Below are 16,559 nucleotides of genomic sequence, written 5' to 3'. Positions count from 1 at the left end.
TGGTGCTATATACATAAAGGGCATTATTAACAACTGTCCCATGTCAGGATTGCTGCTCATTAGATCTATATATCAAAATGTGACTTCTGTAAGTGATAATGACACAGTAATAATAAATAAAAATAACTGCTTAGAATATCTATTCACATTCCCACTACCCCCCTCCTTTAAAAAAATAAATAAAAAATACAGACATAAACATTCAGTAACACACATGTAGAAGACTGCATATTGACAGATAGGTGCCTTAATCACAGAATTGCAAGTCTAAATAAGGTGATTTTCACATAAGCCTTATTTAACAAAAGGTTCGACTAGGTAACCGTTAATTTAAGTCCATCTTGTTTTTCAAAGTTACATGATGTAGGCTATAAATTATGTTGCTTTGTTAAAGATTGGAGTGTTTATCACCACAATTCTCAGGCAAGAATCCCAGCCCCCACCAGAAGCTTGGTGGGTGGGACCCTTCCCCCACTGTAGTTGCCATGTGAGTTCAGAGAAAATATGGTAACGTTCACTATCTTCAAAAACAAAGCTAGTATGACATGGTATTAAACCAGGGCAATACCATTTTACATAGCAGCATCCATTAATAATTTACAATAACCATTTATTCTAACCTACTCTTATTTATTTATTTATTTATTTTTTTACATAAATCTTACAAAGAAATAAAGTAAAGGAAAAACAATTAACTGGTAAATACAGTCATACAATTCATGTACTTTCATCATCAGGTTGCAATATTAAGGGCATGTATTTTTAGATTAAGCATGCAGGGGAAAAAACTACTACTACTGTATATGTGTAAATATATATATATATATATATATATATATATATATATATATATATATATAAATAACTCTATATATAATAATATGTTCGACAAAGTTACATACTTATAAAAATGAGCCATTTTAGTAAAGTTTATTTGTAGATAAAAAAAATGTAAAAAATGTTTATGTCTGATTCATCCTGTGATTCACCTTCAACCCTATCTGTGACTCACTGGAGGGAAGTCACTTGATCAGAACATTGAGAAAGAACTGTTTTCTTTCCTTTCAGCACAGACTAGAGGAGAAAAAAAACCTTTCTGCAAGAGAAACAAAAGCTTGGTATTAGCTGTCCAGGGACATTCATGGGTGGGGCTTGCATGTCAAAAAAGCTGTAATAGGTTGAGGTTAAGCTTAATAGGGCCTCAATTTAAACTCCTCAATGCATCAAAAACGTGAATACTGCATCCACCTCCCCCAACAGGTTTCCTGACACATTAGTGTTCCCAATGATAAGCCAACAGAAGCATTCAAAGCACAAACCCATTCAGAGTTGGACATAAACATGTTTTCGTAGTCCTATAAGTATATGCATGTGTGGGTGTGTGTGTGTGAGATATATATATATATATATACACACACACACACACACACACACGTGTGTACTACATTGTTAGTTATTTTTACAACTTAGATGCAGTACTATAGTTAAGAAGTAGAGATGAGCGAATTTACAGTAAATTTAATTCGGCACGAACTTCTCGGCTCGTCAGTTGATAGCTTATCCTGCATAAATTAGTTCAGCTTTCAGGTGCTCCCCTGGGCTGGAAAAGGTGGATACAGTCCTAGGAGACTCTTTCCTAGGACTGTATCCACCTTTTCCAGCCCACCTGAAAACTGAACTTATTTATGCAGGATAAGTCATCAACTACCGAGCCGAGAAGTTCGTGACGAATCAAATTTACTGTAAATTCGCTCATCTCTATTAAGAAGCTTCTACAAACTTGGATGATTGGTAGTCCATAGGCCCCATGTTTCTGGTAGGTGTTCAATTTCCACCCAACAGACTAAATGTGGAAATTCACATTTCCATTTTTCTTATGCATTCTGCTTCTGATGAAGCTTTGAACCAAACTGGGACCAGTATGTTTAATAAATCTCTCATGTGTAACACCTGGAATATGCGATTTTCAAAACCTTTTAAAAAATAAGCTAGATTTGAACATGACCTGTGTGTTAAAAAGTATCTAAGAACTAATAATATATAACAGCTAAAACAGACCAGATTATCAACAAAAGTAGCAATGTTTAACCTTTATGTAGTTAGGCTGTTCTTTTATACACTGATCAAACCTGATTAATAGGTTAAAAGGAATGGCTGCATAAATATATAAAATAGTTAATGGACGAGCAAATCATCAAATATGTGATTCAGGAGAAATGCCTCAAATATATAAAATATTGCCAAAAGCATCAGCGAGCCTACAACTGCAAACAAAATAATGGTTAAAGATGACATAAAAGTGCCCAAGGAAGTAGTAAGCAATGAACAGCCATGACCCTCAACTTTCCTAGTTTGATCAAGAGAGTCTGCAACCTGAGCCAAAGGGTGCAAATTCCTCCCATTCAAAAGATCTTCAATGGAGTGGGGGGAAGGAATGTTAACCCTTGTGCTGCTGTGCACAAACTAACAACAAATTGGTTCATATGACAGAACACATGGCTGTATGGCTAAGGCAGATCTGTGGAGCTCTGGATGTTTCTACCGATATTAAAATGTCAAAAGATCTTGCAGCTTCAAGGAAGTTAGCAAGTCATTTCCCTTGGATATAAAGAGTTATGTAGATTACATTACTTCATGTATATGCTATCATTTTTCAATCAATGGCACCACCAGTAAACCAAACAAATTGTCTGGCTAAGAGGAAAATGCATAGAGAAGTGTTATTAATGTGTAATTAGCAGTTTGGCCAGTTACAAAGATAAATCTAACAAACAAGAAGTAATTAGCACCACAGAACTAACTAGACATCTATTCCTGAACAACAAATATATTATAAATAACGGGAGAATATCTGGTTCTTACAAAAAAAAAAAAAAAAAACACACACAACATACCAATTGGGAAATTATTCAACTCCTGTCTAGAAACATGGCTGATTTGTGTTACTGGCAGCTCTAGAAGTATTCATCTCAAACATCCACTCCTAAATGTTTAAAATAAAAAACACTAGTATATGTATTTTTTTTATATTTAAACTTAAGATTTAAACATAAAAGGTCCACTTGGAGGCATTCAAGTTACCTATTGAACAGCAAGCAGGTATCTTAAAGAACAAACATCTGTATAGATCGTGTTCTTATTTACATCCTGACTTCATTCATTGCACCAGAAAACTGTTTTGGATGTCCATTTAGTTAGTACTTTTAAAGGACAGTAACTAGTTTCAATTATCTACATAAACTATTTTAAATACACTAGGATGTTTACAGAATACTACTGATACATTTATTAAATAACAATATAAAATAAATAAAACAAGGTCAGAAATTGTACCATGGCCCTTTAAAATTAAGTTAATTGTCTAAAATTAGGCAAAACAAGATAAAATCTGTGAAAATGAAAAAGGGTCATTCTGATACAGCACCAAAAGGATAGTAAAAAAAAATACATAAGACACACAAGTGGTCTCCTTCACTGAAATCCTAGTCAATATATCATGCACAATCACCTAGTATTATCATACAAATTAAACACAAACATAAGTATATGCATTAATACATTAACTCTGTGGTTACTGGCTTCTAGCTACTAAACTAATATTGCAAAAGCTGATACACTGAATAAAAGGCCACAATATAGATTTTCTTTATACAGAGAAACCTAGTATCTAGTAAGAACCTCCTTACAGTCTAATGACTAAGGTTCTTATAAACAAGTTTAGAATTTGAAAAGGCAATGGCATTGGAGGTAAAACTTGAAAATGTATTAAAAAGTAGTGCTAAATAAAATGTTGCAAAATCTATGGTACCTGGATACATTGAACAATTTTAAACAGAATAGGAGTGCAGATTACAATATTTTTTTAATTATTTGCTAGATAATATAAACATACAAATATTGAATTTATCACTCAAACCAAATTTTTATTTTACTATATTAGATACAACTATAATGTAAGTACCGTAATCATTTGCTGATAATTGTTGCAATAAAATTGCATGGCAGCACCAAAGCAAACTCTGCAACAGAAATATTATATACCGTTTAGAACCTTCCTTTGTATTACACTCTATCATAATGCAAAATGTAAAAAAAAAAAAAAAAACTGACAGCATAAAAAATAAACTGGTTACTCTGAAATAAATAGCAATAAACACCAAGCAGAAGGAACAAGTTCCAAACCCAGTGATCTTAACCCTTTTTCATCTTTGAAACGTTGCTTACAATGTAGACTGCCAATATATAAAACAATCTTGCTTAAACAAGTAAAATACAGTATTGTATATTAAATTTGTCAACATATAGGCATAGAATTTTATAATAAAAAAATAAAAAAAGAGAGAGAACACTGTCTATAACAAACTTAACCAGATGACAAGTCATTTTTACTACCACACACATACCAGCTGTCCCACACACCAGGCCCTTAGATGCTTCACACTATATGCATATAACTGCAACTTAACCTATTTGGTTGTCATACATTCTTAGACTAGTAATGTGACCAATAACCAAAGCTTCCTCTCAAATATCTTCATTGCATACATTAGGCAAATTGTACAGCCAGCATTTGAGCTCTTTAACAACTCTGGGGAGGTTCAAATAAAAAGGAAGCTAAAAGACTGATGGTTAACTCATCTTAAAGATTGAGTTAACTAGATCTAAAAGGACAAAAATGTACACAAAAAATACTATGTTCTGGTTCATATCACAAACTGCAGGAAGGACAAAAACTGTGTGTGTGTGTTTGTGTGTGTGTGTGTGGGGGGGGGCAGGGGGTGAAAGGGGAAATAAAAATCCCCCACGCATTTGATTTCACAGTGGACACCTATTTGTTGAAAAAGAGAGTGCTGGGCCTTCGCATAAGCTATACTGCAAAGAGCAGAGATGTCCCCATGTGACCCATCAAGCTCCATGTCACCAGAGCTTTGTTTCTTTGGGGCTGTATTATGGCCCTAATCAAAGCAATTACAAGAGGATATTGGAACAATATATAGACCGGACAATGAGCATTATAACTAAAAAAAAGCTTTAATACTTACTGAAATCATGTGTATGGTTTATATAGTTAAAAACTTACATAAAGTGAACTTACCAAAAATGTCAATGCATATTTAGAAGTTAGGATTTTCTATACCTGAACAGCTTTATATTGACTGCCCCACCTTCACCAAATGTGATCAAGCTGTTTGTGAAGCCTGATGCTTTTTTTTACTAATTATAAAAGATTGAAATATGAATACGCACTTCTGAAATATCCAAGTATTAGTACTCCATACACAGAGAAATGGTAAGAACAACTATGTCCCCTATGTTTACACTTGGAAGACAGTGATTTATAAGCCAACCACTATATCTGGAAATACCTATGTGTTGAAAACTACAGTATCAAACATCTTACATGGGCCTGGGAGTAAGTACAAACCATGTACACAGTCCACACATAGAATATAAACATGAACTGCCTCTGGCCACAAACTTGCTAAACTCCAATGCTCTTAAAGAGATAACGATAGGACTCCTACTGTTCACAACTAGAGTAAATGCAACATATGCCTTTTACAGGGCTACCATTAGGTTTATTATTGACTCCTCTTCTTTTGGTGGCAGTTAGGCCTTTCTTAGACCAACATTCTCAGTCAGTTATCTTGTTCTCAGATTTAAATAAAATAAAGCAGCACATGTTTATATCAATCACTGCACTCATTGGGGCACTTTAACCAGGAAATTAGGGAAGGAGTTATTCAAATTGTTAACTAGTTACCTACATTAAATGTAGACAAACACTATACAAGTATAGGAGTACCCTTGCTACCTCTAGCCTGCCAAACTACATCCACAGAAGGTTACAACCTCCTGTTCTGTTTCAAAGATATTCCATAGGAGCAGTGGTCAACATCCACCTAAGTATTCCTTTATAAAAGCGTCCTTACTACCCAGAGAAAGAATGAAGAGAAGCCCAGCAAAGGCACAACAGATGCCTCACTGGACCGCTTGGTGTATTAAGAGTCAAAGTGGGTGGTTTATCCATCTCCTAGTGGGTGGCTAGCAAGGAGGGGGAGGAAAAGGTTCCACTTACTTGGTGTACAAAAACATCAACCGGGTTCTCCAAGGGACTTCCCTCCCGGCTGGTCATAGAGATGAAACCGAATCCCATCCGCACATTGAACCATTTGCAGTGGCCTGCACCACGCAGGACCTGGATGTCCTCCTCCTCCTCCTCCTCAGGCAGCTTCCCTTGCTCTTCTCGGCCACCTTTACCAGCCCCTCCTGGGTAAAAGAGCACAAACACACCATGATGCCTAGCGAGCACAGCAAGGGTACCATCTCCAGACACCTACCTGCCCGCTGCCTATATCCTCCCCTCACCCAGTAGGTGATCGTACATTGTGACCAGTGCTGCTGTGAGGTGCAGGGACTATTGCACAACTTGTTATTGCGCGGAGCCTCCGCTCATTGTTTATCCACCGATCACAGGTGGAGCATCTGCTCTCAAGGTTACGTAGGAAACAGAAAGCAACCTAGGACACTGCAGACAATAGCCCTTCTCCCGTGCCCGGTGCCGGAGTCTGCACGATCCACGCGTTATGTTACAAGTAGGTTGGAGCAGCTCCCCTCCCTCCCCCTGGCTCGGCCGACTCAAAAGCAGCGATTGTCTAGCAGATAAACAGAAGACGAGAAGAAAATACTGAGGTATGAACCTTCGGCCATGACGCCGCCTGCTTCACAAACGCCAGACGAGAAGTTTCCTGGGTGATGGGGGTGATCTGCATCAATGTGACATCCTGATTTGAAGCGATCCCAAATTTAGCTCGCATGGTCTAGCGTGCTCTCCCTCCTGTGCTGCTCCCTGCGCTGCGCTCGATCCCCGGCCCCCTCATCCCGCACACGTGACTCTGTCAATTACATGCCTCCTTGTTACTAATCTCACCACGGAGCCTGTAGGGGCTGGCAGCGGCTGCCGTCAGCCAATAGACGGCTCATTCCGCACCAGCACGGAAATCATTTATGAATGAAGCCCTGAACACGCCTGCCAGTCCTACACACACTACACATACACTGGTGGATGGCAGACACGCGTGTCAGTGCTGGTCACCCGGGGCGATCACGGCTGCGTGTGAACAGGGGGCTACAGTCTTCTAGCACTAGGCATGGTTTATGAACTTTTAACCTCAGCAGGACCAGAAAATAAGGAAGTGAGATATTGGGTTAAAACGTGGATTGTTTTCAGCGTGTGTATTAGGGGAGGGGGTGGGGTGAAGGCGGGTGCTGGATCGAACTTCACAGGTTTGCTCCGCCATCTCTTTCCGGGGGAGGGGATGTGATTAATGACTTCCTAAATACGAGCCTAGGATTGGGAAGGGAGCAGGAGAGGGAACCTCAGGCATCACACATTGTTCCTTAGGGCATGGTGGACTGGTATGGGCAGGAGGGGGAGGCTAGCTTCTCCCTATGACAAGTGGACTGTACTGGGGAGCTGTCAAATAGCAGTCTCTTCATAGGGACAGAATCAATGAGACAGCAGCTGTCAGATAGAGGGGATCGCAGGATCAGCAACCCAACACCTTGTCGCGATTAATAGGAGATCGTATTTATAAACTGGTGGCAGCACAAGTTGGCGCTTATAAGTGCTTCAAAGTGTATTATAGTGGCGACAATTCAATAACCACACATCGAGGTGCCACGTGATCTAAGGGACAGAGCATCTTGTGGCCATAGACATCATCTTCCTGGACTAAGTGTAAGAGGACACATACAGGTCAGAATTCCAGCGATCAGACAAGTGAAGCAGAAGCCTAATCCTGAAATTCCTTTGCAGTCTTGAACCGTAAATGTGCACTAGGTTGTGTTGGCCTCAGGCGTTCTATATGGAGCTGGCCCCTCCGGTCATCACGTGGGCGGATCTTGGCCCCACATGGGGGGGATGCGCTGGGGTCCGGGGGGCAATGCGGCCGATCACTGATACATAGTGTCAGTCTGAATTCATGATCTGAAGCTGCCCGTCCACATGACTTATATTTGCAGGATTTGGAGAATGTGACACTTTGTGATGATGTGGCACTGGCTTGGCACAGTTCTTATAGTAATAGTCTGGAGCTGTGGGCACAATCTGGTCTGTAGGAGATCGCCCCTATACAGTACACTGTCATGTCTGCCATGTATGTATAGTCTGTACCTTATACAAAGTATAACCCGACATGTCTACAGCGAGCCAGGCAAAACGAAATCTATACAAACGAAATATTAACGGACATAGCGCTGGCCACGACAATTGCGTGAAAACGGCCGTGTCGTGATACCGCGGCGTGAAATAAGATAGCCCATGCACATGGACGAGCTATCCCGACAGCAGCTGTCTGGCCGAAATGGATTCCCGACAAATCTGGCAGCAGTGTCCGCTATTTGTCGCCGAATGTCTGCAGGTAATTATTTGTCGCATGCTGCGGGTCTGTGAATCCCCCTCCTCCCCGAGGAGCTGTCACTGGAGACCCTGACGGAGTGACAGTATCGTGACTGCCGCCTTGTATTCCAAAACACTTCCCCGACAGGAGTCTCTATCGGGTTCGGCGTCACATGGAGTCGGCTTGTTTCCTGCATGGATTCCAGGCTCTCACCTTGTCACCCGTGTGACTGTGGGGTAAGGGTCTCACAAGTGTTCTGGGATGGTACATTATATGTGCACACGGTGACCTCACTGCTCAATAAAATCTAGTTATGACGAGACTGTGAGGTGACGTAACGGGGCAACCATTATCGTCCGATGCTTAACACACTAACCCATCGCATAGGACGCAAATCCTCCGCGCAGCGCCAAGCCGCAGCACTTTCCCGCTCAATTTGAATTCCCAGCGCCTCACCCCACCCGAACCGAGATTCCCGCTAAATCCTCCGTCCCCGCGCGTCTTCACCCATTAACTGCTGCGTTTTATTTCGCGTGCGATAAGTTATCTGCTGGCTATACATACACTGGTCAGGGTCACTGACTGTCCTTCCACATGGTGGGGGTGAGGTGGCCCCCCTGTAGTCATAGCTGTGGAAGCTGCACACTCATACACCATCACCTACCTATGTGCCTTTCCTGGGTATGTCCCTTCAATCTCACCAGAAACGAGTGATTCTATGCGAGCAGTTCATAGAGAGTGCCTCCCACAGAGCTCTGCCACTTATTGTTTCCTCATGGTATTTGCAGTGTGGTAAATGGTTGTCATCATACAAGACCAATTTAACAGGTTGGTTCCTTACACACCCACATGCAAAGACCCATGAGAGAAAACACTGTAAATAGTGAAGTTGTGTCCTCTAAATACTATGCTAGGAAACTGCTTAAAAGACAAGGGGGGTGGGGGCAGGGAATTGAAACTGGAGATCTGCAAGGCCTGAGGGATTCTCTGTGTCATGCACCACCCATAGCACAGTATATCTGTTGTTCTAGTAGTGTTACTTTAAGGTCTAGAGACTAGTGGCCGACTACATATAGTGTAATAGGTCTTAGGTGTCTATTCTTACCCCTGTGGATACCTTGGAATACAGTCTGGAAAACGTTTGCGGTTCTATCTTAAGGCTGCTTTCACACATAGTATTTCGCTTAGTATTTTTAACCAAAACAAAGAGGGAGTCTACTCTACACACAGAAAAAGCTGTAAATCTTTCCACTATAGTCTGTGTTGGTCCCACTCCCGGTTTTGGCTGAATATACTGCCCAAAAAAGTATGTTTGAACCCAGCCTTAGCCCTACCCTACAGATTTAGGATTGTGCACTCACCTACTTCATCTGGGAGCACGTGACTCTAAAATACATACCTAGTCAGGTCTTTGCTGACTTAATCAAAATGGAGGCAATCACCAGCACTATCTAATCCTATAGGAAAAGGGATTTTTGTTTTAGCCATTTCCCTAGCTTGTTCACATTTCTTAATAGGTTGTTTAGTTCTACGGAGAATATCCTTTTTTTAAATGTGAATGATTCAATTTCTCATATATATTTGGTAGTTCAGATCCTTACCCCTAAAATCGTATGCTGTCAGTGAATAGAAATATTCTTACTGACTATCACAAACTGAAAGCCTGTGCAAGCCAGAATTGGTTATCATTGTATCTATTGTAAAGAATGAACAGCTTTGGGTGGCTGATGTATTTAGCATATACAAAAATTGCCTAGACTCGATATTACACAGCCGATGTCCGTCATGTGGCAGATGTAACGCTGTTTTTTGTTTTATGTTCTTATCACAGAAGGGAAAATTGGAAATCAGAGATGTGACACACTTTGCACTGGTATTCAGCCAAACCATGTTAACAAGAGTATTTCTTTTCAGACAGTAAACAGAGATCTAAGAACTGGAATTGCATTCAAATACAACGTATTTTATTAAGTCACATAACTTTTTATCATACAGTTATTAAAGAGGTATTCCGATCTTGTGAAGTGACAGCATATTGTATGGATATGCCATTATTTTATGATCTGTGGGGGTCTGACCTCTGAGACCCCATCTAACTCCAGAAAGAAGGAGTGGCAGTACTGGTTAAGTGTTGCATCCCCTTCTAAGTTTTCTTTGAACAGCTGTACTCCCAGCGACCCACTTGTGCAGGAAAAGGCAGCTGGTTATCTTAACTTGAATGGGGCTGAACCGTACAGTAGATCCCTGGCCACTTATTCTCCTCTTAGACAGGGATGCAACACTAACCCCTTCATTTTTACAATTAGCAGGGGGGGCCCAGAGGTCAGACCACAGCCTATAATAAAGTGTTGGTATATCATAGCAATATACTATCACTTTACAAGTTAGTAATACCCCTTTAAAGGCTATTGACACCTTTGAAAAGCACATTTAAAAAATATTTGCTCTGTTAATTATGGTGCCAAAATAGCTCTTTATTACAAATTTTGCTTATTTTTGCTTCTCCAGTCTGTACAGTGAGCTTTATTTTCTTTTTATACTTGCAAACAACCTTTGTGGGCTCTCCTTCATCCAGTCTGTTAGAGCTATCCTCCAAGGTTTCTTCCCCTATCCACTCTTTAAGCTGATGTGTAATTTCCTTCCTCTCCTCGCTGCTATCTCTAAAATTGAGAAACCAGAGTCTGTCTGACTGCTTTTTCTTATAGGGATAATCTGGAGAAAGTTTCTTCTATCTTACTGTACTTAGGTTACTGTTAAATAGAAAAAAAACAAAACATACTTATCCTCCCTGCTCCCTCACTGTGGAAGCTGTCTTGGTGTCAGTTCCCACTGCAGGCGCTTCCTTGTGCCAGGGTCTGCACAAAGAGGACCTTTCTGCTAAGCCAATCAGTGGTTGTAGTGAGGGGGATAAATATATATATATAGATATCCAATAAAAACAGCACCTCCAGGAATACGTAGAAGAAAAGAAATCGGGGTGCCCGCATATTCTGAACCTCGGTCCACTGGTTCCTCAATGTATAGAAAAATATAGAAGCAGCACATTTATTTATATATATATATATATATATATATATATATTTCTACTTAACTAAGCCTTATTCATGTAAAATTGAAAAATCTGTTAATAGATGCCCTATAAATAATTGGGGTAAGGACTGGTAAAAAGTATGAATGCTTCTGACTTTCTCAGATATGCGTTTATTGTGCGATTGTGCTCATTCATCACAATGCTTACCACAGTAATATAAGTTAGGCTTTACATGCACTGAATGCAGTGTCCATCTTAAGGGTCTATTCACACTTACAGTATTCTGTGCAGATTTGACACGCAGATTTGATGCACAGGATTTTCTGCTGCAGATTTCAATGTAAATTGAACACAGCTTGAAATCCTGCGCATCAAATCTGCGCAGTATACTGTATGTGTGAATAGACCCTTAGGGTCTATTCACATGTACAGTATCCTGCGCAGGATTTTATGCTACAGATTTTAATGTAAACTAAATGACTGAACTCCGCTTTAAATCCTGTGCATCAAATATGCCCAGGATACTGTATGTGTGAATAGACCCTTAGACATTTCCCAGTTTACATAGAGAATTAATCTACATGCATCAATCAGCCATAACATTACAACTGCTAAAAGGCAAGGTAAATTATGTTAAAAAATCTCTGTGACAATGGTGCCTGTTAAAGGATGGGAGGTCTTGGATGACAAATGGACAGTCAGTTCTTGAAGTTGGAAAAATTGGTAATTATAAAAATCTGAGCGACTTGGTGATGGCTAAATGACTGGGTCAAAGCATCCCTAAAATGGCAGGTCTTGATGGGTCAGCCCAGTATGCAGTGGTTAGTATGTATTCAACTAGATCTATTGGAGGACAGTCAGTAAAAGGCAGGCAGGGTCATGGACACCCAAGGCTTACTGGTACCCTTGGGGAGCAATGACTAGCCCATCTGGTGTGATCACACAAAAGAGCTACTATACCAAAAATTGCTAAAAACATTAATGCTGGATATAATAGAAAGGTTTCAAAGTACATTTCATGGGGGAGATTTATCAAAACCTGTGCAAAGGAAAAGTTGCCCATAGCAACCAATGAGATCACTTCTTTCACTTTGCAGAGGCCTTGTTAAAAATTAAAGAAATGAGCTGATTGGTTGCTATGGGCAACTGGTCAACTTTAACTCTGGACAGGTTTTGATAAATCTCCCCCCATATGTGCATATAATGAGCACGGACCATGAGCACAGGACCATGACGTAATGGCAGAAGAGGGCTTGATCTGATGAAAGATGTTTTCTTTTACATGATGTGATTGGTCAGGTGTATGTGCATGACTTACCTGTGGAAGAGATGACACCAGTATGCAGTATGGGAAGACAGCATGCCCCAGGGAGGCAGTTCTGTGCTCCACGTGATGTTCTGCTTGGAATCCTTGGGTTCTGGCATTCATGTTGATAATATTTTTACATACCACCTTCCTAAACAGTGCTGTAGAGCAAGTACACCTAGCTTTAGGATATTGCGCCCTGCCACTGCAAACATTTTCAGGAATGGATTTAGAAACATGACAAAGACTTGGCCTTCAAAGTCCCCAGATCTCAAGTTGATCAAACATCATAAAAATATTATGGACAAACAAGACTGATCCATTAAAGGGGTACTCCGGCACTTAGACATCTTATCCCTTATCCAAAGGATAGGGGATAATATGCCTGATCGTGGGAGTCCCGCAGCTGGGGACCCCCGTGATCTTCCACGCCGCACCCCGATAGAATGAGCCCCCGGAGCATGCTCGCTCCGGGTCTGATTATAGCTATCACGGGGACGGAGCATAGTGACGTCACGGCTCTGCCCCCTCAATGCAAGCCTATGGAGGGGGCGTGACACAGGGTACCTTCAAAATCTTTTGGAGTCCATGCCTGAAGGGGTCAGAGTTTTAATGGCACCTAAAAGATCTGAACAATTTTAGGCTGGTGGTTTTAATGTTATGGCTTAATGAAATGTATAGTAAGTGTAAGAGTAAATTACATTGTTCACGAGTTAAAGTCTGACATATCCCAGCATTCTCTGCTAGCTTTACACAGAGTTTGTCTTCAGATTTCAGCTATGAGAAGTGTTGTCTTTACACCAGGCAATGTATAGTAATTTGATATACGTTAAACTAACTGTCCCACTGCATTATAGTAGTTCAAGGGGTATTCCAGGAATTTTTTTTATTTGACTATGCTACAGGGGCTGTAAAGTTACTGTAGTTCATAATATAGTGTCTGTACCTGTGTGTGACGGTTTTCTCACAATTCTGTGATTTTCACTCTAATATTTATTTTTAACAACATACAAAATGACTGTTGTCTCAGATTTTCCCCAGGTTGCAATACGGCCGAGACCTGGCTCACTAGTCGTCTGATGACAGGGAGCCTGTCTGCTTCAATGGGTGGAGCGATCGCTTGGTGGGGGAGAGATCAACTGCAACTAATGCAACAGGTGTAGGCACCCTGATTGAAAACCACAGGTCTTTTGAATGGATGCCGCTCATTTATGTTTCAATGGGTGGGGTGGCTGATGTGTGGAAGGGAGGAATATGGAATTATGGGATTTGTGGGCAAAAAAAAAATAACTCAAACAGGAAATACCAGTTCACAGTGTTATGGTAATCTCACAACATAGCCATTTAGCCCCAAGACAAGTGCAGATCCTTCCTAAGCATGTTCATTACTGTCTGGCAGGTACATACTAAAAATCACCTTATGGGGGATAACCCCTTTCAGCTAAGCTGTTAGAGGAATTGTTTAGGCTTTAACTTTTTATATAGTCCACTCATTCCTGAAAAATGACAGGGCTTTACAACATAATTCTAAACAAAATGCCATCCCAACCTATGATGCCCACTGAGTGCAGCTGCATGTAAACACTGATCACATTCCTTACTATTTGTGCAGTGTATGGGACACCCATACTTTGCACAAAGGGGCTCTAAAACAGCTGTGACACCTGCATTGAAAAGACAATGGGGGAGAGGGGCACCCATGTACATATTTGAGCTGTGTTGCTATGTTTACAAGTAGCTAGCATAGTTCAGTGGGCACTTTAGTGAGGGGGAGGGGGGGCTCTTAAAGCAAATTGTACAGCCTGTCACAGTTCCCAATGATGTACAGTATAATTGTAAATACAGCTCTGAATTACGGGGTTATTTTCATGCATGAGGAATCTGACAAAATTCACATTGTGTAAAATCTGCACTGCAGGTCAATTTCAGTGAAGAAATATTTCATAACATCTGTATACATTTTATCCACGTTTTGGTACAGTAATTCACTGCAAAATTTTCTTCCCCAGATCCACTAGTAAAATGCACAACTTTTCTGCGGGATAATTTGTTGCAAAAAGAGAAAAATTAACCTCTTTTTGCCACTTTAAAGTACATGAAGATATGTTGACAAAATAGCCAAAAATCAAGTTTCTAGGTAGATCCGTATGAAGGTCCTGTTTCAATGTCAGGGTCAGGAAAGGCTATAGGGACAGGGGATTTGTGAAATTATATTTAAATGTTACAGTAAATCAACAGTGTAATTTCATACTGTTTATATTTCTCAGCTACGGTTTGTTTATGTATACAGTGCTCTTATCAAGCTGCTTTATAAGGATTTTCACATCATATTGACAGAATATGTAAATTAAAAGTCACATATTTTTATAGTGGTTTTTATTGTCAGTAGCAGTTCTGTAACAATTTAAAGATTACAGTTTTTGTTGGTTACATCATGTCAGCAGCATGTTCAAGGTAAACGAGGTTTTTTGACAATATATGGAATTTTATTGTTTTACCCTTTGAGATAGAAGTGATCAATAAAATGTGTGTGTAGTTCACATGTGATGTGACTACTAAGTACAGTTGTCATCCTATTAGTCATAGTCTAGGTTTTGGAGCGTCTTACATTATTTTCAGTGATTCTCAGTATTTCATAATAAAATAATTAGTAATAGCTTCGGAAATATTTAAAAATAAAATAAAAATTCAATAAGAAACAAATATTTTCTAAACAAAGTTGAGCTGTGTTGGATTTCCTACATTTCAGTACATATTCTCATTAAAACAGGAATTCTTTGTTTTATCATCTTTAATTACAATTTCAGCTTCAGAAAATTTTTTTTTTAGCTTGATATATTTATACATTTTGTATCAAACTATACAATCATCATTTCTTTAGCAGAAAAAAATAACAATGAAAGAATATAAAACATACAAAACACTACATATTATGTTGTTCATATTATAATTGTCATACCACACTTACTGTGGTAAAAAAAAAAAAAACACACTAAAATGTCACTTTATGATATAAATTGCCTTGACTGATACCAATTTTAATGTATAGAAATAATTTTGAAGACATTAGCTGACATTTATCATTGTCTTTAGACTGTTTATTTGTTGTCTACAAAAGGCGCAAAAAGGCACAAGCAGGGTTTATTTGCACCTTTTTTGTACCTTTTGGTTTACACATTTCTGCTGATTTTGAGTTGCAATCCACGGATTTTGGCAATACACATAATATGGAAAGGTTTTATGAACTGCGCTTTTTAATGAAAAGGCGCAAAGCTGCTGAAAAGTCTCTAAAACTACACCAGCCCAGACCTGGTGTAGCTTTTTGGTGTATGTGAAGAGAGAAATTTCAGAAAATGTGACCTGCACAAAATTTATCAAATGCTCTGTGACCATTTAATAAATGTGGTGCTCCTACACAGCACACAAAAAAAGGTGTAGAAAAAGGCTTCAATACACCTACAGTGATAAATGCCGACCATTGGTTATTGAGATTTGAAAACAAATGCAACGTATCATTATATTCAGTGATTATCCACAGGTACAATAACTTATAAAAAATAACATACTGCAAAGTATCCATCCAGGTGAGTATTTATAGAAGAATTCATCCAAGAGTTGCTGGACTTATTTTGTGTAAAACATCAATATCTATAGAAAAGTACAAAAATTTGTATATTTTTCAGAATGACAAGGAGGTATGAAAATAAGCATTGTGTATTAAATAATTGTTTATCTTAATGCTATAGACTGTAGCATGTGGCTGCTGGGCAATTGTTACTTGTTTACATGTTTTTGGTTTAAAGTAGAGAATAAAGAGGAA

General features: G+C 39.4%; 1 protein-coding gene across 4 annotated transcripts in view; it reads right to left on the bottom strand.

Annotated features, from left to right (window-relative positions):
- The window catches only part of LIN28B (lin-28 homolog B), a 101,184-nt gene extending 91,951 nt beyond the window's left edge, over positions 1 to 9,233 (bottom strand). Inside the window, exons 1-3 of one of the 4 annotated variants that reach the window (XM_056566208.1) lie at positions 8,616 to 8,677; positions 6,080 to 6,270; positions 3,962 to 4,019 (exon numbers count right to left, since the gene is read on the bottom strand). In XM_056566208.1, the coding sequence (XP_056422183.1) occupies positions 3,962 to 4,019; positions 6,080 to 6,096 (75 nt within the window). In that variant the 5' untranslated portion in view covers positions 6,097 to 6,270; positions 8,616 to 8,677. Of the gene's footprint in view, positions 1 to 3,961; positions 4,020 to 6,079; positions 6,271 to 6,701; positions 6,895 to 8,615; positions 8,678 to 9,066 lie in introns of those variants that run through there. The other 3 variants (XM_056566207.1, XM_056566206.1, XM_056566205.1) reach the window with 3 other exon arrangements.
- Between the last annotated feature and the right edge of the window lie 7,326 nt (positions 9,234 to 16,559).

Source organism: Hyla sarda, chromosome 3 (genome assembly GCF_029499605.1).
Source record: "Hyla sarda isolate aHylSar1 chromosome 3, aHylSar1.hap1, whole genome shotgun sequence".
NCBI lineage: Eukaryota > Metazoa > Chordata > Amphibia > Anura > Hylidae > Hyla > Hyla sarda.
Note: the sequence above shows the minus strand (reverse complement) of the source record. Positions and strands in the feature narration are given on the sequence as shown.